This window comes from Prinia subflava, chromosome 5 (genome assembly GCF_021018805.1).
Source record: "Prinia subflava isolate CZ2003 ecotype Zambia chromosome 5, Cam_Psub_1.2, whole genome shotgun sequence".
Classification (NCBI taxonomy): domain Eukaryota; kingdom Metazoa; phylum Chordata; class Aves; order Passeriformes; family Cisticolidae; genus Prinia; species Prinia subflava.
In genome coordinates, this window is record NC_086251.1 from 19811465 (window position 1) to 19836890 (window position 25426).

The 25426-nt window shown below is 39.7% G+C and overlaps 1 protein-coding gene across 4 annotated transcripts in view; it reads right to left on the reverse strand.

Moving 5' to 3' along the window:
* Positions 1-1712: 1712 nt before the first annotated feature.
* Positions 1713-25426, reverse strand: part of SLC1A2 (solute carrier family 1 member 2) — a 91752-nt gene continuing 68038 nt past the window's right edge. For all 4 annotated transcript variants that reach the window (XM_063398316.1, XM_063398315.1, XM_063398317.1 and 1 more), the window contains exons 8-11: positions 24588-24782; positions 19948-20082; positions 14250-14481; positions 1713-10755 (exon numbers count right to left, since the gene is read on the reverse strand). In XM_063398316.1, coding sequence (XP_063254386.1) covers positions 10681-10755; positions 14250-14481; positions 19948-20082; positions 24588-24782 — 637 coding nt within the window. In that variant the 3' untranslated portion in view covers positions 1713-10680. The remainder of the gene's footprint in view (positions 10756-14249; positions 14482-19947; positions 20083-24587; positions 24783-25426) is intronic.

A 25426-nucleotide genomic window follows, 5' to 3' on the forward strand; every position in this document is an offset into this window, starting at 1 on the left:
TTTCCTTCCTGCCTCCACTGCTTGCTGCACAAGTGAGACAGCAGGCAGGCACCTGCCTGGCCTGGGAGGCTGCCTCAGCTTGGGGTGCCTGCACAGGGCTCTGCACAGCTTTGGAAGCAAAACTGCAAAGCAAGTGCTTGCTGCAAACAACTCCTTCCAGCCCAACTGAGTGTAGTTTCTAGTGCTGTTTTCCTCCTAAAGCATGGTACATTGGGGCCATCTCTTTCTTTCATAACCTTGTCCTGTTCACATGTACTATCTCATACAAAGGATATTACTGTTTCCCATCTAACAGCCCTGAAGTATTATCTCAGTTTTTTTTCATGTTTGAGAGGAGATACAGAAATATCTCTTGATATGGGTCCATGATTCATAACTCACTGGCTTTTATAGCCCCTTTTCAGAGATTTTTTTCCTGTAGAGAGGAGCACATTGCAGACACAAACACACTGTTTCTCTAGGGCTACAGACATGGAGAAACGGGGTACAAGGGGCTTGCAAGGGCTTACAGAATCAGCCTTTGGCATGTTGTATTTTCAGAAAGGTCAGCTTCATATAATTGCAGTACTGGTTCCTGCATGGGTTGGTTATTTTAGGTCATTCTGCAGAAACACTGCTTTGAAAAAAGCAACATACACAGGTTGGTGTCGAGCCTTTAATTTTAAACTTCTATTTTGATGTGTAACAGAAAATCAGACAAATTCCTTTTATGGAAGGAATTTGATCGTGCAGAGCGCACATGAAGTATGTGAGTGATGTGCATCCTGGAAAACCTCCGTGAGGAATTTCATGTGAGTAAAATGCATTTATTAACAACTTGTTGATGAGGCCAGATCAGGACATTTTTGCTGTGGTACCAAAATGGCAGCAGACAGATTCACTTTTTCAGTCAATCCCATTTACTTTTTGCCCAAAGATCCTCCCAGTGCCACATCAGGACTTAGTTCGTTACTGACTCAGAGGGCAGGCTGCCAGCTGAGGCACTGCCAAAGCCACTTCCTGCCATGCCTGGATTTCTTTGGAAGTTTCTCAAGTGGATGATTAAGAAGAAATCAGCCGGGGTTGTGCTCACTGTGGGTGCTCGGGCCGAGGTTTGGCTGTGCCGTTATCACACACCGGTGGCTGTGCTATTTCCGTAGCGCTGCTATTCCGAGCATGCAGAGACCTCGGAGCTTTCTCTCCGTACTTGGCAACTGCCACCCCACTGGGCCATGGTTCACTCCAGGAGATCTCTTAATTTATGTGTTAAATACTGTTGATTTCTTTATAAAGAACTCCAGAAGTTCCGCTACAGGCTTTGTTCATTGTTTTTTTTTAGAAAGGCTATGAATAAAAGATTTATTTTTTAGCAGCCAGGGGAGGGAAGTAGGTTTCTAAAGCAACTGCAACCATTGATTTGTGTCCTCCTACTCTTCTAACATGTCTTTTCACTTCTCTCAGCTTCATTGCCAAGAACTGAAGTTAGTGAATCCTGGCCTTTGTGGGAAATGAGCTCATTTGCAGCCAGCATCCTGGAATATTTGGAGGATAAAGTGGGGGGTGAGATTTCTAACTCTCTGGCAAAGTCAGGTCCATCTTCTACCCTACATGTAGTTCTCAGAACAGGCAGCCTCTCTCATCAGACTGCTTTATCTAAACTCCTACACAAAGCCTTCCCATATTGAGCCTGGGCTGAAATTAAAGCTCACAGATGTAAGACATGAAAATTATGAATCAACATTTATTGATGATATGTACATAAGAGGTACAACACTTAGTGAAATATTATATTCATGACTATTTCCAGTATAGAAAGAATGTCTAGTTTGTTTTATACATGAAAGTTACAGAAATCAGTTCACTCTGTAAGAAAGCATTAAATGCAAATGACTAACAATCCTTGTAAAGAGGAAAGGATCTGAACTACAAAAATAGAATCAGTCAACAAGGCATTCCAACAACAATATACAAGAACAGAGCCCAGGGTTGGGAGAAATTTTATCATCTCCATTTATTAATTTTTAAACAAACTGTGCTATAGATACTGTACAGTATGTCATTTCAAAATCTCTGGAACTTTCTGAGTGTAAAGACCAACCTTATCCCTCTTGTTAATCCTTTTTACAATAGAACATTGCAAAACATTCCAGTTCATGCCTGGTCACCTTAAAGAAGAAGCAAGGGATGATAAGCAGGCAGCACAGAGTACTCGAGTGTGCAATTCATCCTGAAGCAGAATGGGACTCATGAAGCAGGATAGTTTCTGTGCTTTGGGGCCTAATTTTTATTTCTTTCTGTCTAGAGGGGATGATTATATTTATAAGATCCATGTCCAGGGTATCTAAGAATGAATCAGCTTATTGTTGCTGCAAGGTTCTATTTTCTCATACATCTGAACTGTAGCTCTGATTTCAGAAGATTTTTGCCACTGACTGTGTAGTTGATCTGTCTCCTTTTATCATCAGACATACATTTGTAAATAACAGGCCTGTACAACAACCACATAGCTTTAGAAGCATTTAGTTTGGCATTTATTTTCCAAAAATGCTAATACCCCTTTTTAACAATGAAAGAAACAGTGCCCCTTTGCCCATGAGTGTATCCATCTTTCTCAGAGACTGTTCCTGCTAAGGGGATGAAGTGGAGATTCCTGCTCAGACTTCTCAGGCACTCTGGAGGGAACAGCAGCCCCTTGCTGCCTGCAGGCTTGCCCAGTCACAGCCCTGGGACTGCGCTGCTTTCCTGGCATCTGTGGTCAAGGAGTAACTGGAAGTGACTCAGAGAGATCCTGTGATGCCATGAGGTGACTGACTAAGGGCTGAATGATGCCCAGAGCCAAAAGCAGCCCAGGCATCCAACAGGAATGCACTTAGATGGACTTCCCCTCATTCAGTGTGCCAATTTAAATGGTGACTTACTAAACTTCTGGTGATAAAGAGTCCAAACATTTCAAGCAAACAAGAATAAAACAGAAACCTATCATTCCAGGTGAACATTAATTCTTTATGTCATAACAAGTGTATTCACCAGGCAGGAAATTTATGTTGGGATCACTTTCACTCACTGCCAGGAACTACACACATGCAGCTTCTAACACACACCACATTGGTTGGCTAGTTGGAAACGAAAATTAACATATTTACAATGAGCTGGCTTCATACATGATTCTGAATGTTATTAAAACTGGGTACTCCATAAGAGACAAGATAAAGTAGTTACTAAACTGAGGAACCTAATCAGTTGAACGGTCAAAAAGAAACAAACCCAGATACAAATGAAAAACAGAATTCAGAACAAAATTTTAAAACACAGTCTAATTTTCTAGTATGCCTCAACACACAGAAACCAATTAAATTAATTTAAAGTTACACATACTGTATACACCATTTCACTGAAATTACATATTGATAGCTACATTATCTACACTAAGTGCAGAGAGGCACTGGACATCATGCTTCAACAAAATGTCAAAACTGGTATCAATAAGGTTCTACAGCTATTAGTAAGTCAGCACTATTCTACCTGTAATTCCTATTAAGTTAATACCTGTTACATCTGATTTAAAATACAATATAGATCAAAATACAAGGGTATATCAACACACTTCCTACATATATATATCTACTAGAAACTTAGGCTCCAAAACCTCAGCAGAATAACATGGCCCCACGGATTTCTGAATAGTTGAAGAGATATCCAGTATCAGTCACACTGGGACAGCAGTCCTTCCTATTCCATGTTTTCTTTGTTTTGAGTTATAGTCAAAGAGCTAGTAGGCCATAGAAGATTTTTTGTTTGTTTGTTATATAGCTGTTACGAATATTTATATTATTTTTATTCCTCTAAAAACAGTTCCTTATTAATTAAGTTGAAATTATTACAGCTACGGCCTTAATGCCAACAGGTATTTGCCTAATGGGAAGAAATTACCAAAATGAGAAGTAACTGTCATTTGGGTCGAAAAATATAGTGGTTATTCTCTTAAAAATACTTAAGAAAACAGGAGGTATTTGTACGGATGCTACCCAATTACATTGGTCCCATGGTGGTTCTGTTGGTCCTTTTTCAACAAGGCAAAATTAGGTGGCAAAATCCTGAACTTTTTCCACAGGCTGAACTCACACACACCGTATTGTAGCAAGATGGATGGGGTACCTTACAACACACTTTTTTGCCTACCCAGATCTGTTTCCTACAAACTGCATCCAGTCAGTTATACATTAACAGGTCCTAAGGAAGAACTGCAGGATTTGGCAAAGGTAACATCAGGAAAAATTACAAAAGTGAGGGACGATCGCCCAAGACAGTCAATCTAAAAGATTGCTCAGATTATTATAGTATTGTTCCATGACGGACTGCAGCATTTAAGGACATCTTGAAATTCCTATTGGCTTTTTGCATTTTGTGCTTTGTCTATAATTCATCACCAAACACAACAAAAAAATATTTTGTTGATCCTAAATGTCATAAGAAAACTGGTTTTGCTCTAAGGTATTGATCACCTTTAAAGTATTATTTCCCTACCTTATATGATCCCATAGAAAACATTCTAAGAAAATATTTGTGTGTCTGTAAATTACAGATACTAGGTAATTTAATTCAGTCTACACTGTAGTTTCCAGAGAACAAGTACAAACTCCTAAAACCTGTACTATTCTTCACTAAATCAGTGTTGAGCACACAATATTTAACACTATAAATACACGTTCAGCTTTTTCTGATGCATTCTACAAGCAAGAGTTCATACTAGATCATAGGAAATAAGATATATTTAAGAAAGGAGCAGGATATATTGGATGGAAGTGTATGCAGTTGTCTTTAAGTAGGAAGGACAACCTGTAGTACACAAGAACTCACAAGTCCATAAGAAACGCCAACATGGAAATGCTATAATCTACAATACTGACTGCAAAATCAATATGCAAGCACAGTTTGCATACAGTCTTTGAAAAACTGTAGAAAAAGGAATGGAAAAGAATGATACAAAAATTCCAGCAGACTACACTATTTATGTACAAAGCAATATACAGGTACCAGACAATCCAGGTTGTGTGATGCTGCCTATGACAGCCTCCCTTTGTGCAATGGTGTGTGTCACAGAGCATCTTTAAAAACAGTTGCAGGACTCCTGAATGTTGAGTAGCAGACTAGAAGGACTGGATGCTCTAGCATTGATCAGCATTGGCTCTGCAGCAAGATGGAGTTAGAAATGAACGGGGATCAAAGGTTGGGTGAAGTAAGAAACTTCACAAGTCTTCTTGTCTCCCCAAATCTTGCATTAGGCTGTTGGTTATTTCCATCCTGGACTAGTAGAGACCTACTCAGTGGCTCAATCATGTGCTCTAGGCTTTTCCAATATTTGGAACCTGGCTTTTTTGTAAGACTCGTAGTTGCAACTGCACAACCACTTTATCTGTTACTTTTGTATCAGCCTGTTAGTGGGGAGTCGCTGGGTTTTCCCTAAACAGGGGAAGATGTCTCCGGGATGGTGGGCACCTGTGAGGGACAGCTCCAAAAACCTTGTGCCAGGGAGGCCACTCAAAAGAGAAGTAAAAGAATTACCAGCACCTGGGCATCAGCAGCACTCAGAGCACATTTCCATCGGACATAAAGTATGGCCAGGAGGAAAAACTGAGGGAGGCACCCACTGTAGGGCCTGTACCAGGCACTGCTCCAGGGGGCTTTACCAGGAGCCCTGCCTCAAGTCTGTGCGCAGTCTGGGGGGAGACACAGCCTTGGTGCCCATGGGGAAAGAAAGATCGATGACTTTGGAAGGAATATGCACTAAATCATGAGCAAGAACACATTTTCAAAAACAGCTTGGCTAAGCTGAACAATTAATTTACTTGACTATTTACTTGACTATTTACTACTTTAGACCTGATAAGATAACGGTAAATATTTTCCCTTCAAAGTCACCAATATTATTTGAGAGAAGAAAACAACTCATCTTTCCAAGAATGCTTTCTGCTGGGAACAGGAACTTCTACATAATCTGATATGGTGAATTATAGCTGAGGTGAACTGTCCCAATGGACTATATACCTATCATAATGGCTAATATGAAAAATATCTTAACCGTGGCCTTAAAAGTCACAGTAATAAAATCAAGATAGTCTTCAGGCTCATAACAGAATAATATTACAGTACATTTTTATAAAGTGCCCTTATTTATCCTTCTGTAAATTAATTCAAATGCAGCAATCAAAAGAGCTGAATGGAAATTGCAGAGATGCAAAACAGTTATACCTTTACATCTCCACAAAAGGATTCTTCTGAGCCAGGTACTAAAGCTCAGAGCCTTTTTAAAAATATTTTAAGAGATTTTAAGAGAGAAGTGAATGTTAGAGGGAAGGTTTAATATTGCCTACAGTTACTGGGATTTGTGCGACTGCTGCTGTGTTGCTACAACAAGGCTGCAATAACACAAGTGAAGGCAAGGAAGCAAAGAAAATCCAGGCAAGTCACCAGAATAAATTTGTTCACATGCTGATACCTCAGCTTCTCAGATGAACAGTCTACTCGTCTGTGTGTCTACTGCTGGAAAACTAGTGACCCTGGGAGTGGTGAAAAACAAGTTAGAAATCTATATTACTCCTTCTTTTAAAAGTGGCATAAAATCTGGAATTCCATGTGTTTTGAGAAAGACATGGAGATCAGCTATATCTCAGAAAAAATATGGGAAAAATCTGTAACGAGAGGGATCCTTATTTTTGTGCTGAGTTTAAATTCAGTGCTGGACTTGTAGCACTGAAACAATTAGATATAAAAGAAGTATCTTGGCAGAAATATTTTGGATGTGAGAATCAACTTCATTATAAATAGCAGACAAAGACTATTCCCTAGAATGGGATTGTGAAATGTCTTATAACTTAACAGAGCCAAGAAGAGACTTGACTTTTCCTGGAACATTGTGACTCCCACAGATTTCAATGGGGCTTTCACGTAGCCAAAGCATTGCAGGCATGGTTTTTACTTCTGCAAACAGTTTTTCAAAGACATACTGAGTTTCTCACCAATTCAAATGGAAAGAGCACATATCGTAATAGGACCAAGTGCTTTTGCCCTACCTATTTGAAGAATCTTTGTGTGTAAGACCCACACATATTTCTTAAAAAGTCGGTGCAGCCATTGTTTTCCAAAGGAAGCAATGAAGAAACAATTCAAGTGGCAAAGTGCTCCACCTCTCCTGCAGTTCCAACATACAGTGTGCTTTACTTTCAGTGAACAGACACTATGAGAATGCTGACCCAGCTTCAGCAGCAAATGCATAAAGCAAATGCTTAAGCATGTAGGCAAGGAACTGAGTCCTTGCCTGCTCTAGACTTTTCCATGTGCCAATGTGCTGCCAGCAATCCAAAGGCCAAAGGATATCACAGTTGCACAGACAAAGGTGGGGGGAACTGACAGAACACCAACTGCAGAAAACAATGTTAATATGAACTACACAGAAACCAAATGACTTTTCACTGAGCTTCTTCTTTAACTCTGCCACCCCAGCACTGTGAGCAGACACAAAAAATTGCCAGATGCAAATTAATGCATTGAGACTCCTAGTGTAAGCAAAAGGAGGCTGGCCTTTCCAGCACTGCCTGCTGAAACGTGGACCTTGGATTAGCTGAAGTGGATGGTCCCTGGGTTATTTTCTGTTTATTTAGTTAAGTAGCAACCCGGCCTCGTGGAATGAGCAAATCATGAAATGAAAGCCAAGAATGAGTTACATTTTCCCACAGAAATGGAAAGTTTTTTGATGATTTAATACAGTGCTGCACTGGAATAACACTATATTAAATATTCAGTCAGGCTACAAGCAGAGGAATATACGAAACCCAACATTTCTCCTTCTCCCACATCCACATTTAAATAGAGAAATACCATCATAATTATATTTTGAAAAATCCCTGAGTTACTGTATCTACAGAATTACCACTTTAAAATCACAGTCTGCTATTCTAATCCTATCAAAAGATCCAAATTTATTCTCCCATTTGTGGGTGGGGTTTCTCTAGCACTGCATTCCTTCCTTCCCTAGTCTACATCCAAAGAAGCACTCTTCAAAGGACATTGCATCCCAAGTGGATAACTGTAAGCATATTCTAAGTGTTTCTCAATATGTAATTTTGTGGAGCTGCCTAGTCACATGTTGCTGACATTCCTGTTTGTTTCCAACTGCTGAACAGTTTCAAATGACAGCTAAAAGTATATGGACCATATTTTAGTATTCTAAAGCTACTTTCAATGCAAGCAATCAGTGTGGCTGCTCCTAAAAAACTGCTGTGGTAAAGAGGCAGAAAAATCCTCTGTTAATGAGTGAGCAGTGCCATGAAACAGCTCAAGAACGCTGGATATAAATTGGGGTAAATGCTGTGAGTTATTCTTGGATATAACTACCACTCGAGTGACAGCAAATTTCACTTGATGAGAGCCAGCACCCTCACAGCAGGGAACATTTTACAGTACCTACACACCATCCCAGCACATTTCTGGCACATAACCCAGTGAATGCTACTTGGGAAGCAATAGAAAGACAGAGGTTAACTCTGGATATGCTAATAGCAACGACTGAAGAAAAGAAAACACAACCTGCCTGCCACTTTTCTGAATAACCTCCATCCTTCACAAAAAAAAAAAAAAATTAAATCCTCACGATCCTTCAGGAAGCCTTTGGAAAAGGCCTCTCCCTCTAATACATGTTAGAGGCCTACAGAATTCACAGTGGTTCAATATTGGTTAAATTATATAGGCCATTCTGCTTAGGATTTGCTTGGCCATGGCATTCAAGTGATGACAAAAATACAGTGGTAAGAAAAATATTCCACGGTAAATGCTTAAATGAGGGATACTCTGACAATGGACTTAATCTTGCACATCATTAATCATGCAAGTAGCCTTGGCTGGCTTAGGTCCGTGTGCAGTTTCAGAGATATTTATATGAGTGCAGATGAACAAAAGCAGATTATATTTCTACTTTAATAGCTTCTACAGAGCCAAATAACACTCTACAGTTAAACACATTATTCCCCTTTAAACCCATGACAGGTCTGAGCACAGACACTGAATGGCCTATTTCCATAAATGTTTGAACTCTGTTTCTTGCCATTTTTAAGTTCACCATATGCTCATATTCTGATTCATTCTGAAAACTTCTGAGAGTTGCCCCCAAAACTGCACAAAGCTTGTTCTGTGAGTAGAAGCTTCCAAGGTCATGTGGCTCAGCTTTGCTATGGAACATTGCTAACAGTATAATGGTATTCATCAGTATCTTAAAATTGCTAAATATTAACAAGCACCTTTTAAAAAAAATCACAAGGTGTTTATTCTCACTGGAATTTCTTCTGACAGGTTGAGTCAGATATAGTGTGTTGACCAAACACTATCTCATTAATTCAGATACCGTGCGCTCAAAGAAACGTTTCTCTGACATTAGGGAGTTATATACTTATTACTCTGCAAAAGAGACAGAGATGTAAATTCAGCATACTGGCCTAAACCCTGAAATTCTGGTGTCAATTGCATTCAGTCCTAATCCTAGGCAAATTCTCGTAACCTTGTAAGGAATTTGGTATAGCAACGAATTCAGGATTTAGCCACTCTCTGAAACATAACATAAGATGGCTTTCGCTTCAAAGCAAATGCTACTGATGATCACATTCAAAAATTGTGTAAGAGTAATGGATTCCGAATTCATTTGTAGCTCATTATCAAGTACCCAGTCATGACATACTTAATCAATCTTAGTAGTACCTTGCTTGAGTATCCCATCCATGTGAGAAACACCTCTGACATCACTGGAGCAGGGTGAATAGTAAGGTACCACCTACTTTGATTAAAAATGGCACAACTGAGTCCATGGTTTTCTGTACTTTGCACATCAGCCATAGATTTAGCAAAGGAACTACCACCCCTGTATTATACTTGTATAATACTTGTATACTATGTATGCCTTGTATTGTATGGTGCATTGTGGTCACAAAGCAGCACAGCCTCAGCATAAAATAAAGGCTGCATCTGCCCTGGGACATCTGATAAAAACACACTGCATGCACATAAATCGAAGGTCTTCTCTTGATGTTAAGTTTTAGTTGTACTGATCTAACAAAATGTCTGGGATCATTTATTGACTTCTGTGCATTAATCCTGCCCCTGGATCTAAGTTCAGTTTAAAGTACAACTAGGCACAAAAGTACAGTGCTTGTTATTATCAAAACAAATAGAAATCTTCATGGATGTTTTCAAAAGGTATTTTAGCCATACAGTGATAAACAGATCAGGTATGCCACAAGAGTCACCAAAACACTTGAAGGCTTACGTGGTGTTATGTTTCTCTTGTATCTGTGACCCTGAGTCCCTGTAGTGAACTGTACTGGCACTTTGATCTTCCCATTTTGCAGCATTTACATTCTCTGTGTCTTGAATGAAAGGGGAAGTGGGCGAGAGCACATTGCACTGCATGGAGCATTCTCCAGGTGCATCATCCAAACAGTAACACAAGGGAGACAGATGGCTATGGATCATTGCTTGGCAAAGACACTACAATGACTTGATGAGATCTTTGCTAAGTTTCAGTTACAAAATTAAGCAGAAACTGTAGATGTTAAATAGAAAAAAAAAAAAAAAAAAGAAAAATCTTTTTAATCATGGTATCTTCTGCCACAAGATAGCTTCAGGACTTATTAAAGATGCAGTTAGGAATCTCTTCACTTAGTTTTCACGTTTCCAAGGCTCTTCTTCAACAACATTGAAGTCTGCAGATTTGCCATTGGTTGCCAGTGTTACCTGCAAGTAATTATCATCAACAAGCGACTTAAAGGCCAAGGCACTTTGACAAGAAAAGTAGTGAGTTTTATATGGAAGATTATGATATTTACAGGAATTACATACACTGTCACTTATGATATTAGTAAAATGTATTTATTCAGAATTCACAACACTCCCAAATAGTGAGACTTGTGTTAATTTATTTATTATAATTACTAGAAAACATCAGTAGCAGAAAAATGTTCCACATTTTCTTAAACTTCACTGCTGGGGTTTTTTTTGTTTGTTTGTTTGTTTTGGTTTGGTTTTGGTTTTTGCGTTTTTATGAATGTGTAGGATTCTACTCTTTTCTATCTCTTGTAGATTTCTCTGGATTATTTCAAAAAAAGATTTTGTTTTTAATGTAGAAAATCGTATTTTTTCAGTGGAATTCCTCTAGCAAAGCTGCATACCTGATGCAGCCAGATGAAAAATATGCAAGGCCAGAATAATCATAGAAGTGTATCTATACAAACTCACCTACAATTACACCACCTTTAAAGAAATAGAAGAAAAGACATGTTGTGAAAGTATTGCTCATCATACCACTATAACAATGGAGTAAAAGATTTTGACTATAGCCCAATTAAAAATTGACAGTAACGCTAAACTGGTCTCACATGATGTACAGCAAAACCTCACTCTTTCCTGTAAAGATATGTCAGAATTTTTAATTTTTGAGTATGGTAGAAGACCTATAGAGATCTACCAACTCACAGTGAACACTGGACAATATGTTCCATGCCAGAGAGCAGTATAAACGATCTCCTGTTTCAAGAAAGATATCTCCAGCCAAATGACTTTAAAAAATCAAAAATCAATAAGGTAAATTGTCAATTTAACTTTACAAATGTGATGTAGATCTTGATAATCTGAGAGAATCATTCATTTATTTCTAAACAGATGGTTTACTTTTTCCTAACTTACCTTGTAAGTTAACATCTTCAGCTTCAAATGAAAACTTAAAGACAGAGCTGAAATTCCCCATGCTGGATAAACAGGATGCATGGAAGCATTGGGACATGGAAACATGACAAAATGCACTGATTTTTGAAACAAAGTCAAGCTTTTTCTTAGATAATCGTAAGGGGAAAACATGCAACTACAGGAATGAACAGCTTATTCAGAAATGAAAATCACATAGAGTCATGTGAAATATGATAATAAAAAAAATACAAAAATATCATGCAATAACAACCACTCTAACCCCATACAGAGGTAAACTACTTATTAATTATGTACATTGACCATGCAAAATTATAAACTACTAGTGTTATACACGGTATATATTACAGAAAGTAAATGGAAAGGGCATGCTAGTAGATTAGCTTTTCCATATCCTGAGCAGAGTTGCAGCAAGCTTTTCAACCCACCAGCGCATTGGACAGAATGAAGAGATGGCTTTTCAAATTTAACAGCTGGCTGTTTCAAAGCCCCAGATCCTACTCTCTGTTGCCTTTGCAAGTCTAACATTTGGGAGTTGTAGACCACTTCAACGTGATCCAAATGCTTTGCAAGTGCCAGCATGTATTCATAGCTCATCAATTAGGTCACAAAAACACATCCTTTTGGCAGCTTGCAGACAAGTGAAGTGACCTGCTCAAAGTCAGTCTTGTGCTTAATCCAGTGAAGCCTGGCTCTTGTCATGAGTTTAATAGTGCAAACTGAGACTGTAAGAGCAAACCTAAAACAATTAAAAAGAACAAACATTTCTAACTCATAAATCACTGGTCCCAAACTTGAATTGATGGGTGTGCTTAGGATGACATACAGCACCATTAATCCATGGTTTTGAGGTAAGCTATTGCCTCAGCTGAGGGAAACGATATGAGAAACTGAAGGAGAAAAGAAAGGGCAGCAAGTAGTGATTGCATCAACAGGCTACTACTTTTTAACTTGACTTGGATCCCTCTGAAGATCTGAGAAATTGGAAGCAAATGAAATTATTAGTATTCAGTTCCATAAACATAATCTTAAACCCAGCACTGGCTGTTTAACTTAAACACAGTTTTCAAAAAATTCCAAAAGAAGTTATCCAAAAAGCGTGTGCACATGCTCTCTATATTTCTTTCCAGAGAGTTTCTTTTTTTCTTCAGATGTCTTCTTAATGTCTTGTATCCTTGCCTTTTCTAAGAAATATAAATTTATGACAATTTTCAATTTTGTGTAAGCATGTATTCTCTTTCCATTTCAGATTGAATTTTTAAATTTTTCAAATGGAAAAAGAGTGGGTCTGAAAAGAAAGGGGAGAGCCATGTCAGAAAAGATGTATTGTTAAAAAAAAAAAAATCATTTCATTGAAACCTTGGAAAATTCAGGGAAAATTTGAAGATAAATTGAGTGCTGTTTGGTTTCTGTACCTGAATTCAGTATTACTTTTCCCTCTGAAAATTCAGGTTTGGCTGCATTCTCAAGAGGTAAGCATTAGAAAAAACTAACTCTAAAGAACATTTCCAGCCAGGCTAGATACAAGTGAAAATGACAGTATAGGATTATATTTCCAATAGAAATGGTGATCTGCTCATGGACTTAGTGCAGTCATTCATAGCTAGATACTGGCTCAGTTGTGGCAACTGGAAGATACAAGAGAGTCTGCTTGGATAAATGGCTAAGGTAGGCTGAATGGCAAACCCACTGTTGCAAAAACAGTGTACAGCATCAAACTGTAGCCTTAATAAGTGCAAAAAAAAAAAAAAATACTATGAAATTAGAAGTTCCACCTTGTTTTACTTTCTTTTCTCCTCCTTTTCAAAAGCTCTCTCTGGATTTTAAACTTCCCCATCCCAGTGGTGGGTTCTTAGCAAACTTTTAACCACTAACCTCCCGAACTGTCTTCTCATTCAACTGGTGGGGTTGCTGAAGCTCACTTCACTCTGATCAAGACATCATTATTAGTATTAATATTGCGTGTTAGTTACAGCAAGGGTTACAGAGGGAAGAGGGTGTTTGTGCCTTAGTGCCTCGGGAAGGAGGGCGGACAGAAGAGAAGCAGGAGCGTGCTGTGTGAGTGCAGGAGCATTCTCATGCTAAAGCGCATTCAACATGTCGACCTCTGAACAGCATATCATGAAGGCAGTCAGCAAGTGACAACACCTGCAGCTGAGTTGCAGCCATCCTTCATTTGGGTTGGCAATTAAGTTCTCTGTTGCCACAGAAAATTAAGTAAATGTCCATAGAAGGTGATGCCATATTCTCTGTGTCTTGGCATATTCCATAACACGCTGCATCTTGCCTTTTGATATGTAAACAAAGTACATGATTTTTTCCCATCAAATGACAAGTTTTAAGAAGAGTGCAAAAAACCATCTTTTGAACTGCTCAAACACATTCAAAATGTCTGGGGTTCATGGACCTTGTTGTCACATTGTTATTTGCAGAACAATTTGAAAAATACATGCAGGTTAAAAAAATAAGATAAAATAAAGCATGCAGTGCTATATACATGTCTCAATATCCATAAATGTGAAAGGTACCTTGCACTCATCTACCATGACTGAGTTGTGAGCTGCAAAAACACATTGGTTTGAGTTGTTTTCCCTATGATTTTTCATGTCGTCATAGATTGACGCAGTCTTGGTCATTTCAATGTCTTCATGGCCTTTATGATGGGAATCAATGGTGTCAAGTTCTGCCTTGGAAAGGTGGTAGACAATGCCGGCACCAAAAGAATCTCCCACCACATTGACTGACGTTCTCATCCGGTCCCTACAAAAGAAGGAAAAGGCAGAGGCTGAATGGCATGAGAGAAAGAAAAAGTAGGGTATGGTAGCCCTGATTATGGTACAGTTACTGCATTTGTTTCAGAAAGCTTGAGGTATCATTTGAACAGAGAGATGAGAGCTTTCAAGGGAAATGAGAGAAGTTTGCTTTCCCAAGGGACTTACTCAGATGGGATTATATTCAAATTCCCACATCCCAGCTGCTTATTCTCACGAAGTTTGGCAAAGAATGTATGCTAGGTCACAGCCAAACTGCAGAGCTCTGCTTGACTGAGAGACCCCAGTGCCTGCTTCTGGAGCTGGATGTTTCAATATCAGGGTGCCAGGCTCACACCCCTGCCCTTTGTTTAATCTGAATTTATCAGAACACTGAACTTAATGCAGCCAGAGAAAAGGATTTGGTTCTGACGAGCTGTTCTCATTTCTAGTCTGGATTAACAAAAGGCCTCTCTCTTTACTCTTAGTGAGCAAACTAAAGGGAACAAAAATGCCTGAAATATCTCCATGATGCTTAGGCTATTGAAGCTGCTCTCCTGGCACCACCTTTAGAGATGGCCATCTGTTGGTGTGGCAGCATGCCCACTCACACTACGTGTGCCAGAGCTCGGCATATGAGGAACCCAAATATAGGTCATGGCCTACAAAATTATGAGCCTGTGACTGCATTTCACTAACGAGTGCCCCTTGTTGCAGGAGGGTGCCAACAAAAGCACGCTAACATGCCTCATTACAAAGAAATATGTTTGTTGGCACTTTCTGGACAGGAGGCCATTAAATGGACATGCCACCTCTCTCGTGCCTTGTCTTTAGTGTGGCTCTATCTGTCAACAGTGAAGACACAGTTGTGGATTTTCCCTGAGTTCAGAATTCTGCCTCAAACCTGACAAAAATTCAGCAAAAATGGGAGCTGGGTCCTGCTATCTTTCCTGCTGCAGCACACATGTTAAAATCATTTATAATCTCATTTGCCTTTTCATATCTGCACTAACCATAGAACTCCTAAAAACCTTCTGACCAAGGGTTGCAAATTAAACCGACTGAAAGCAACTGAGACTAGCTCTGCCAAATAGGTCAGAGAAGTGATTAATTCTCAGAAGTATATTCACGAAGATTCATTTTCACAAAATGGCCAGGTTGAACAGCGTTAACATTTGCCAAGTGACAAAAGCTAGCATGTAAGGCCTCATTTCCCAAGACAGTGATTAATTTGAAAACAGCCTTTCTAGTATTTCTAGTATTAGATTCGTGAGATATCTTTTTCTGTAGATCATCGAGAAGAAAACATCTAAATATATAAAATCTCAACTGATAACATTCATTATTCATGCTTATTCATGACCACACAAACTTTTGAGCCCATTTTAACATCTTCGCTCTACACATCAGTAAATCTGCCTTTCTCAGCTGTGAAATTATAGTCCCATTCAAGTTTCTCCTCTCCCTCTCAACATTATCATGCTTACATATTTAAAGACTTGTGGTGTAATGTCTTTGCTGAAGCAGTTAATTTTCTTTTTTTTTGCTTCAAAAGAATACCTAGAAGGGGAAAAACCTCTACAGTAATACCCCCGAGAAACAAGCCAACAACATATATGAGGAAAATGTCCTTCCAGTTTCGCTAACACAAATTAAATGCTTTACACAGTTCTCATCCAATGCCTGTGAAGACTATTTTAAACCTGGTCGAAGTGGTAGAATAGGAAAATAGGACTTTCTAGTGTGATTTTTAATTAAGACCATTAAGTACACTGCACCTGGCAATACTACTCTACCAAAAGAACACCTACCTAATTTTTTTGCATGAGTGGTATTAAATTTTGAAAGGATTCTCTGATGCCAGATGACAGAGGGATAGTATAGGATGCCAAAAAACCAAGGTGGAGAGAATACATAAATATAATTGAGGCAGAATTCAAATTCTGACAGGGTCATTTGAGGAGATGCTCCAGCTCATGCACACATACCACTAGCTGAGAGATTCAGCCATACAAACTGCACACTGATGCACAATGTGTTACACGCGCGATCCAAAGGAAACCAGGAGGGTCCCTACAGCAGAAACGGCAAAGTCTCAGCTGTCAGCAACCAACAGCAAAGTGCCACTGACCTCTCTGGGGGCAAAGAACACCCTGTGAAGAACAAAGACAATTGTACTTACTCTCCCGTTAAAACCAACCAACCAATAAATTCCAGGCAAGTGGGATGACGTAAACAAAACAAATATAGGAAAGTTGCAATCTAGACCCTGTTGATAACGTCCAGTCTTCAACTGTGTCTGAATATTCTGACTCTAGATCTAAGCCAGAGCTTAGATCAGAGTCAGAATATTCAGACACAGTCTGAACTGAAGTTTTCTGAGTTACTGAATGAAGGCTTAAGTACTGGATCAGCTGCCCAAGCTCGTTTTCCCTAATTCCTCTCTTTTTGCTGCAAAATACCACTAATCTGGTACCACTGATATTTGCTAAGCTTGTCAGCTCACATCTGGAGACTCCCCAGTTTGTGGCTCAAGCAAAATAAGCTCATTTTATTCCATCTGTTGGCATATAATTACTGCCCTAATAAATGCCACTGCTGTGTTGTGCTTGGTTTTAAACTGTAAGAGAGACTGCAAGAATTGTGAAATCCTGGGAAACTTGCCTGGTTGAAAGAGCTTACACTGGGTATGTATGCATGGGAGGCAGAAAGATTGAACAACCCAACAGATGCTTGAGAAAAAACTGATGTGGAAACCTCTCGGCTCCAGTTTGAAGGAGAGAGTGCCAAGTTTAAGGATTTGACATAAAGTGATCTTTGTATTACACAACGACCAAATCATGTAAAACTGGTTTTGGTAAGACCGCAATTTCAGATGATGGTAGTACTGTAAAATAAGCTGATATTCTGATATTTGCCTTTATCAAAAATGAAAAACTCATCAAATAGAATATTTTTAAAAGCTTTTTTTATCTGAAATTGAAATGTTATTGAAGGGCTGTTCCAAGTATTTCTACATAGCTGGTTGCACTTACTCATGGATTCCAGAAAAGTGGCTAGAATTGGATCTTAAATATTTTATTAACTTTTTCTTCTACATTCTTTTAGAAATACTGCTGTAACATTATTTAATGTTTGTAAGTAAAGAAAATGTGGTTTTATGACATTTCATTTCACATATTTTTTAGGTCTGGTTTGTGTGTGCAAAAGCTTGCTCAGAAGTTGGCCTGTGTGCCTTTTCTTAAAAGCAATATCAGCAGCATCATTTTTCACAGTTCATTAGCCCATTATGGCTACCACAACACAGCCATTGGAAGATGGAAAATGAAGCTATTAGTGGTTGAAGATAGATTAATAACTACAGCACTTTCACCAACAAACAGCATCTTGATTTTGCAGCACCAGTGGCATGACACAAAGTTTTCACCTCTTCTCTCTTTTCCTTTTACCTTTCAGTTCTGAATCACGCTGCAGTGGCACTGCTGATCAGTAGGCCATGAGGATCCAAACCCAACCGCTCAGGCTGAAAGTTCTCTTGCCTTCCATTCATTTTGGAAAGACATCTTGAAGTATTTCTTTCAGAATTACTATCCTTCCTCTTCCTACATTCATCATGGCTACAGCTCCACAGTACAGAAGTTTTTATTTCTTAAGCAAGATTGGATTAGCCAGTGGGGACAACGCTGCTGAAATGTAACACCCACTAGTGGATCAGAGCTGCTGATAAACTTACAGCTCTGAGGCTTGCTAGTGGAGGCAGAGCTTCTCAGTCCACAGGAATATTTAAAAAAAAACATTTCCCTAAAAAAACCCAAACAAACCACAGGCTCCTTTGCACACCCTGCTACCAGCTGCAGAAACCTACCTATTTGCCTTACTTGGAGAGCCAAGAAAAACAGATATTTAAAATATATTTTTATATATTTTTTCTCTCCTTCTTCCAGCTGCAGATTCCTATACCACTTTCCTGTTTTCAACTATGACATCATATTTATAATAAACCCAGTGAATACCACATCCTTCCCTATGCCTGCTGTACCTTCTCATGTCACCATTCTGCATCATGATATCATGAAATTCAGTTATATATAAATCATATAAGTTGAGTTTTCCCTTTGCCTCCTCAAGCTGTAAATTCCTCTTTCTTCCCTGAAGCAGAAATCAGAGCTATCCTTCAAAATTCTTGGTGACAGATAGACCATCCCAGCAGACCCCAAGTACATGTGGGTCTACTAATACATAAGATTAAGTTCTTGGATTCTTCTCAATAAGCCAAAAGATAATGACAGGAAATTAAACCTCTATTTTATCTGCACATATACATTCTTAACTCTGCTATTTCTTCTTGCATAATTTTAGTTCTGTATCTGGAACTGAAAGCTACCAGAAGCAGGCAGCTGGGTCTGCTAGTGTAGGAGAAAACACACAAATAGTACAGTTATGTTTATGTCTCCCGTTCTGGGCACCACAGCTGGAACAACAGAAAACAAATGTCTTTACTACTTGAAAGGATATTAGGGGAGAGCTGGCTGTTGACCAGAATATACCAGAATATCCTGTGCTGCAGCAGTACAGGACAATATGGAAGTGTCTCTCGAGGCCAGTCCAACTTAAGGGCTACTGAGTCTCTTTCAGCTCTGCACAGATGACAGAAAGATATCCCAGCTGTCAAATGACAGCAAGAGAAAGGATGTGGCCTGGCATAGCCTCTGTCTGTATTTACAGCTTCTGTATTCAAGTGGTGAATACCAGTAGCCTCAGAAAACAATATGTGGGTTAGCTCTTTCTTGCTGGGTGACCTGCATTGGCACTGGAGGACTTTGATCACATGTTCTTGGAAATGAAAGCCATTCTTTCTAGTCTGAGTGATCTGTTGGTAAAATGAAACAAGGGAATTACCTTCTTTAATTCATTTTTCATTCTTACTTGTCTTTGGTCTTTGTCCTGCCCTGGAACAGGCTCTTTTTAAAGGTATTTTACTTTCTTACCTTTTTTTATAGATATGAAAAGAAACTGACTTTCCTCCCTACATGTATAAAAAATTTGATACTACAAATGCCCTAATCGTTCTATAACTTGCTGGCAACATCCTGATGGAACTTGCATTTTCAGTGTTCATCTTTCATTTTAGACCAGAACTATAGTGAACAGAAATATGAAAGCAAAGATTAGAAAACTGCTCTAGAGTAACAGAAAGGCATCATCAGGAAGAAGATAATACAAAAATGTGAGCTCACAAGTGTGCCAAGAAGACCCTTGGCTCATGGAAACTGACTTCAGCAGTTCTGTAACAGTTGGTAATGGGTGAGAAGCTGCTTTCAGTGTCCCCTATTTCACTGAATAGCCCATTTCCTCCTTTGACTTATCACTAGAGGAGAGACTTACAGTTCTTCAAGACCAGTGGCTGTAAAGCACTGTGGACAAACATTACTTCATGACCTTTTCTGCACCAAGCAGCAGAGTCAGCACAACTTACAAAAGCCAGTCAACAGCAACAAGCAGACTGATGTCCTGGGTGGGGAGACCCACTGCAGTCAGGATCAGCAGCATAGTGACAAGCCCCGCGCTGGGAATGCTGGCAGCTCCAACACTTGCAAGGGTGGCGGTCAAACTGAAAAGACAAAAATCAAACAGGAGTAGCAGGAAGAGAACACACACTTTACTTGCATATTCATGTGACCATTAGGAAGGTCATACTTTTAATGTGTTCTTCCCATAAAACACAACTATATGATAAATCAATGTAAGCTCAAGTCATATTTTTCACTCTTGTGTTTCTCTAGAAATATTTGTTAGGGGAGGCCAGATCTATGGGGTTTGTTCCAAGAGTTGGAAGAGGGTTGTCTGTAAGCTAGTGATGACATGTGTTGTGTTGTGGTGCTTTCTAAACTCGACAAACTTATCCAGGGTTTTGAATCCTGAGTTTTGATCATCCACACATGTCAAAGTTTAGTGACTACAGGTTGAATTTTCAGGGTGATTCATTTCTGTTTATTTATGTTACCTGGAGACTGAATTGTGAGTTAAAGGCTGAGAGAAAGCAGTTATTAAATACAAAAGAATAAAAGTCTGGTATCCAAAACTCCCCAAATACAAGCTAGTGGTGTACCAAGCCTGGATACAAATCCCCCAAGATGAAAAAGCAAAATTGATTTGATTGTTTCATAAATCCAAAACTGTGTTTGTTTTCGCCTCTTATATTTTGATCAAGATCAATAGAGTGACTGTCTGAACTTCAAATGTTTGTAAAAATACAACACAGACCTCAACAAACATCAACATCATGAGGCAGTCCTATAAAGAATGGAAAATAAATTTGTCAGAGAGCAAGTCAAGGAGAGAAAAACAGGGAAGAGAAGGAGCAGAGGGAGAAACAGAGAGGGAGAGAAGGAGGGTAAATAAAAAGGAAAGCAGGTGAGAAGGACCAATTTGATTATTACTTATGCCTCAAAATATGCTATACATGAGGTGAAAAACTACTGTAGTGGCTGTACACATGCTGAAAACCCTAACACATGCCAGATGTTAGGGAGGCAGAAATGGAAGGAGGCTCTGTCTCCGGGGGAACTTCATCTGGCAGCTTGTCAGGGCTGAGAAAAGTTCCACAGCTGGGCTGCCCAGGTAAAAATGCTCAGGAAATGGGGCTGTGGGTGCAGCCCTAGCACATAAAAGCAGTGAGCTGCGCCACAGCGGGTGCCATCTTCTCCGGGTTTCTGGGAGGGACTGGGGCTCCCCCCTCCACTCACACCCAACTAACCTGAAAGTGCTTCCAATACAGAAGTAGGGGAGAACAGACTCTACAGGCAAGACTTGTCCATTATCCCAGAACTCATCCGTGAGGCTGTTAGCCTGATTTAGAGCTGCCAGGTGCTGGCTGGCTGGGTCTGACCCAGGCTGCAGTGTGTTTGTCAGGTATCTGGGTTAGAGTGCAGCCTGGCTTACTAAACACCCAGATAGGTCCAGCAGGTGTGCAGGCAGGATGCTCTGCTCTGCTGTCAGGCTTTGCACGTGATGCCAGATCCTCAGGCACTTCCAGCCTAAACTGGTAAGGGATTCCTTCCAAGTTCTGTGAGGAAATGCTCCTGCCCACCTTCCCACAGCAGCGCTTTCAGACCCGGAGGGGAATGTTCAGAACTAAACAGAACCTGTCTTAGCTACTAAGATCACCCTTTCCCAAAGAACACAGAAAATCAGAGGAATTAAATGACCAGTGTGAAGTAACTAAGGCTGGTAAAAGGCTAATTAAGACTTTATGAAGCTATGTCTGAGTCATTTGACTATTTTCAGTATCACAAAGTGCATATACCAGACAAAACCTAATAAACTTTCCTTTATTTGTATTGTCATCTCAAGAGATAGTTCTTGTCATATTGCTGTTGCAAAAATGCATGAAGAGGAAAACCAGTGGTTTTACAAATCGACAAAAGTTGCTTCTTGCTTTGTAAATGTCAGTCACAAAGCTGGATATGTCACCAGCCTTGAAATGGTGAGATCAGGAACAGGCAATGGGTCAATCTCTCAGAGGAAGAGAAGATGAGAAACTGAGGTTAAAGCCTATCAAATTTCCTAGACAACAGTAGATTCCTGATTTGAATTTCCCTGTTCTTAATTTAGTTTAATATGTGGCATCTCTAAAATGACTGTTTTCAGTTTTAGGAAAATATATAGATCATGCAGGTCTAGCATCTGCCTTCATTAGAAGCAGCCCTGAAAACCTTTTACAAACTTGGCTTTACTATTTCAGGAGTCAGGGCAGGAAGTAAACAAATGGAAAATGAGGAACAAGTATAGCTGGGTAAGAAACATAGAATTAGACATCCCTTTTCAGGAGTTTCTTTAGTGTTAAAAAGGTTTAATAAAAGAAAACTGTGTGGGTGAAAGTGACAGGAAGAAGACAAACTTGGTAGACTTCTGTCTTGGGTTATGTAACCAAAAAAATAGTGTATTCTATTTCATCTGTTGAAACCAGTTGGTGAGATGTTTGGTTTTTTTTTTCTTTATCTCTTGTAACTCCAGGGAGGAGGGGGGTGGACGCCTTCTGATAATAGGCCAGCTGTCAAAACCAGGTGGGGCAGTGTTTCTTATCTCTTCCATCACTGTCCACGCTCCAAGGGGAATATCTTCTGTTAATGGACCATTAAGGCTCACCAGTGACATGACACATTACACCATCCCATTGTGAGACGCTCCACCCAGTGGTGGGGAGCCAACTGTTCCTACCTAGATAAAAACTGAGCTGGTGAACACCAAGCATCTACTTTTCCACTGGATTCTCAGAGGAAGACTGGACTCATCTCACTGCCACTACAGGATCATCTGTGCTCCAACAGAACCACATCTGTGATCATCTCCAACAGAACCACATCTGTCCCTCCAGGAGGACTTATTTGGACTGCTGCCAACACCCTGGCCGACAGGGTGTAAGGTTGTATGCCTGACTTCATCAGGGTTTTCTAGGACTTTTGGGTTTTTTTTGTTTGGTTGGTTTTTTTGTGGGGTTGGTGGGTTTTTTTTTGTATTACTGCATTTGCATTTTTAAATATTCCTAGTAAAGAACTGTTACTCCTATTCCCATAATTTTTGCCTGAAAGCTCCTAATTGCAAAATTGTAATAATTTGGAGGGAGGGGGTTTTACATTCTCCATTCCAAGGGAAACTCCAGTTCTCCATGACAGACACCTGTCTTTCCAAACCAAGACACCTTCATTTGGGGTTTCCATTTTAACTTTTCAAATTGTTAGACCTGCTGTCTTCAAAAAGTTTAAACTCCCTTGCAGTAAACAGTCTTCAATCACTCTTTTTCTTTTTTAATGGGTACCTTCTTTTGTCCTTACAGATGCCCAGCTTTCTTCTGGGTAAGACAATTTGTTATGAAAAGACTACAGTTAATATTTGCTGGGTTAGAGATAAAAGGTCTGGGACTACCCAGACCATGCCACAGACAATCTCACCCTCAGGATGGGCTATTCTCAGTTCATTTTTTTCCTGTTCACCAAAGTCATTGAAAAAGTACAGGCAAATATAAACACATAGAAAGATTTTCGGATATACTTTTTTCTTCTGTATACAAATGTATGCAAATATATACAAATATATTTTCTTCTGTATAGAGAATATGTCTGTACACAAACAGATATATTCTAGAAAGCTAATGGCCCATAAGAGTTGTAGCATACCCCTAAACAAAAAAACACCAAAAAAAACCCCCCAAAAAACCCAAAAAAACCAAAACAAAACAAAAAAGGCATTTCATTAGACAGATAATGCTTTATATTACAATTGATATTGTTTTGTGTGCTGGTTTTGGTTGGGGTAGAGTTAATTTCCTTCACAGTGGCTGGTATGGGGCTGTGTTTTGGATTTGTGCTGAACACAGGGTTGGTTATACAGAGATGGTTTTGTCATTGCTGAGCAGGGCTCACGCAGGGCCAAGGCCTTTTCTGCTTTTGGTACTGCCCTGCTGGGGAGGAGGCTGGGGGTGCATGGGAGGGGGGGAGGAGACACAGCCGGGACAGGTGACCCCAAGTGACCAAAGGGATATTCCACACCACATGATAAGTAATCAGTGCATAAAGTGGGAGGAAGAAGGAGAAAAAGGAAGTTTTGAGCAATGTCCTTTGTCTTCCCAAGTGATTGTCATGTGTGGCGGGGCCCTGCTCTCCTGGGGATGGCTGAGCACCTGCCCGCCCATGGGAGGCAGTGAATTAACTCCTTGGTTTGCTTTGCTTGTGTGCACTGCATCTGCTTTCCCTATTGAACCATTGCTATCTCAGCCCATGAGTTTTCTTTTACCCTTGTGATTGTCTCCCTGATCCCGCTGGTGAGGGAGTGAGCGAGTGGCTGTGTGGGGTTTGGTGCCTGCCTGGGTTAGACCATGACAATTGTCAACTGCGGAAGTATAAAACACCTCCAGCATGCACTGAGACTGCAAATGATAAAAAACACATCACCAGAGAATCAGGACCTATTTGTAAAACATTAGTTTATATATCATTATTAGAAACCCATGGATGTCATACTGAATCCAACTGAGACGACTCAGCTACTGAGAAGACACCCAACCCAACGCATTCCCATTTTACAGTCTGTAGAAACAAAGGACTCTTTGGAACTGACCTCACAGTAACTATCTGGCCTCCATCCAGGTCAATTCCATTCATCTGTGCTATGAAGATGGCAGCCACGGCTTCATAAAGGGCAGTTCCATCCATGTTAATAGTTGCTCCAACAGGAAGAACAAACCTTGTTACACGCTTATCAATGCCAAGATTTTCTTCAAGACACCGGAACGTGACGGGTAATGTTCCAGCACTAGGGAGAGAAAGCAAAAAACATAAAGAAGACACAATTAAAATCAATATACCACATACACCAAGCAAAAATCAGAACTTCTAATACCATTGTTTACATTTTCTACTTCTACTTTCTGCTGTGATTTAAGCCTTTTTTAGACAATTTTAAAATTAGGCCTACATTTCGCTGGAAGTGGGACTGAGGCCAAGACATGAACATGACTTGATGTAAGATGAGAGCTTGGGATCCAGAGTGATTATATTTTCTTTAATCTGTCACTCTGTTTCTGTCTCCCCTGTTTCTTCTCTCCATCTCTTTTCTATTTGTCTCTCTTCTTTCCCTTCTCTCTCTCTCTCTCATATTTACTATTGAATAAAATCCATACTATTGACTTTGGCATATGGTCTTGTTTGCCCCTTAATTCGGGCAGAAGCATTTCTAACAATTTTAAGAACCAGACCGTAACACTGCTACACAGACCTCTGAATGTAGGGACAAATTTTAAATTTCTTTGATTGTGAATTCACTCTAAATGGAGAAATTGGTATGGCGTTAAGGACTGAAAAAGCCAGGCAAAAAAATATAAGCCATGTTGTTCCACAACACTGGAGGACAGGAAGAAAGGATGTGAAACACAGGAGGAGGATAGGAAAAGATGCAAA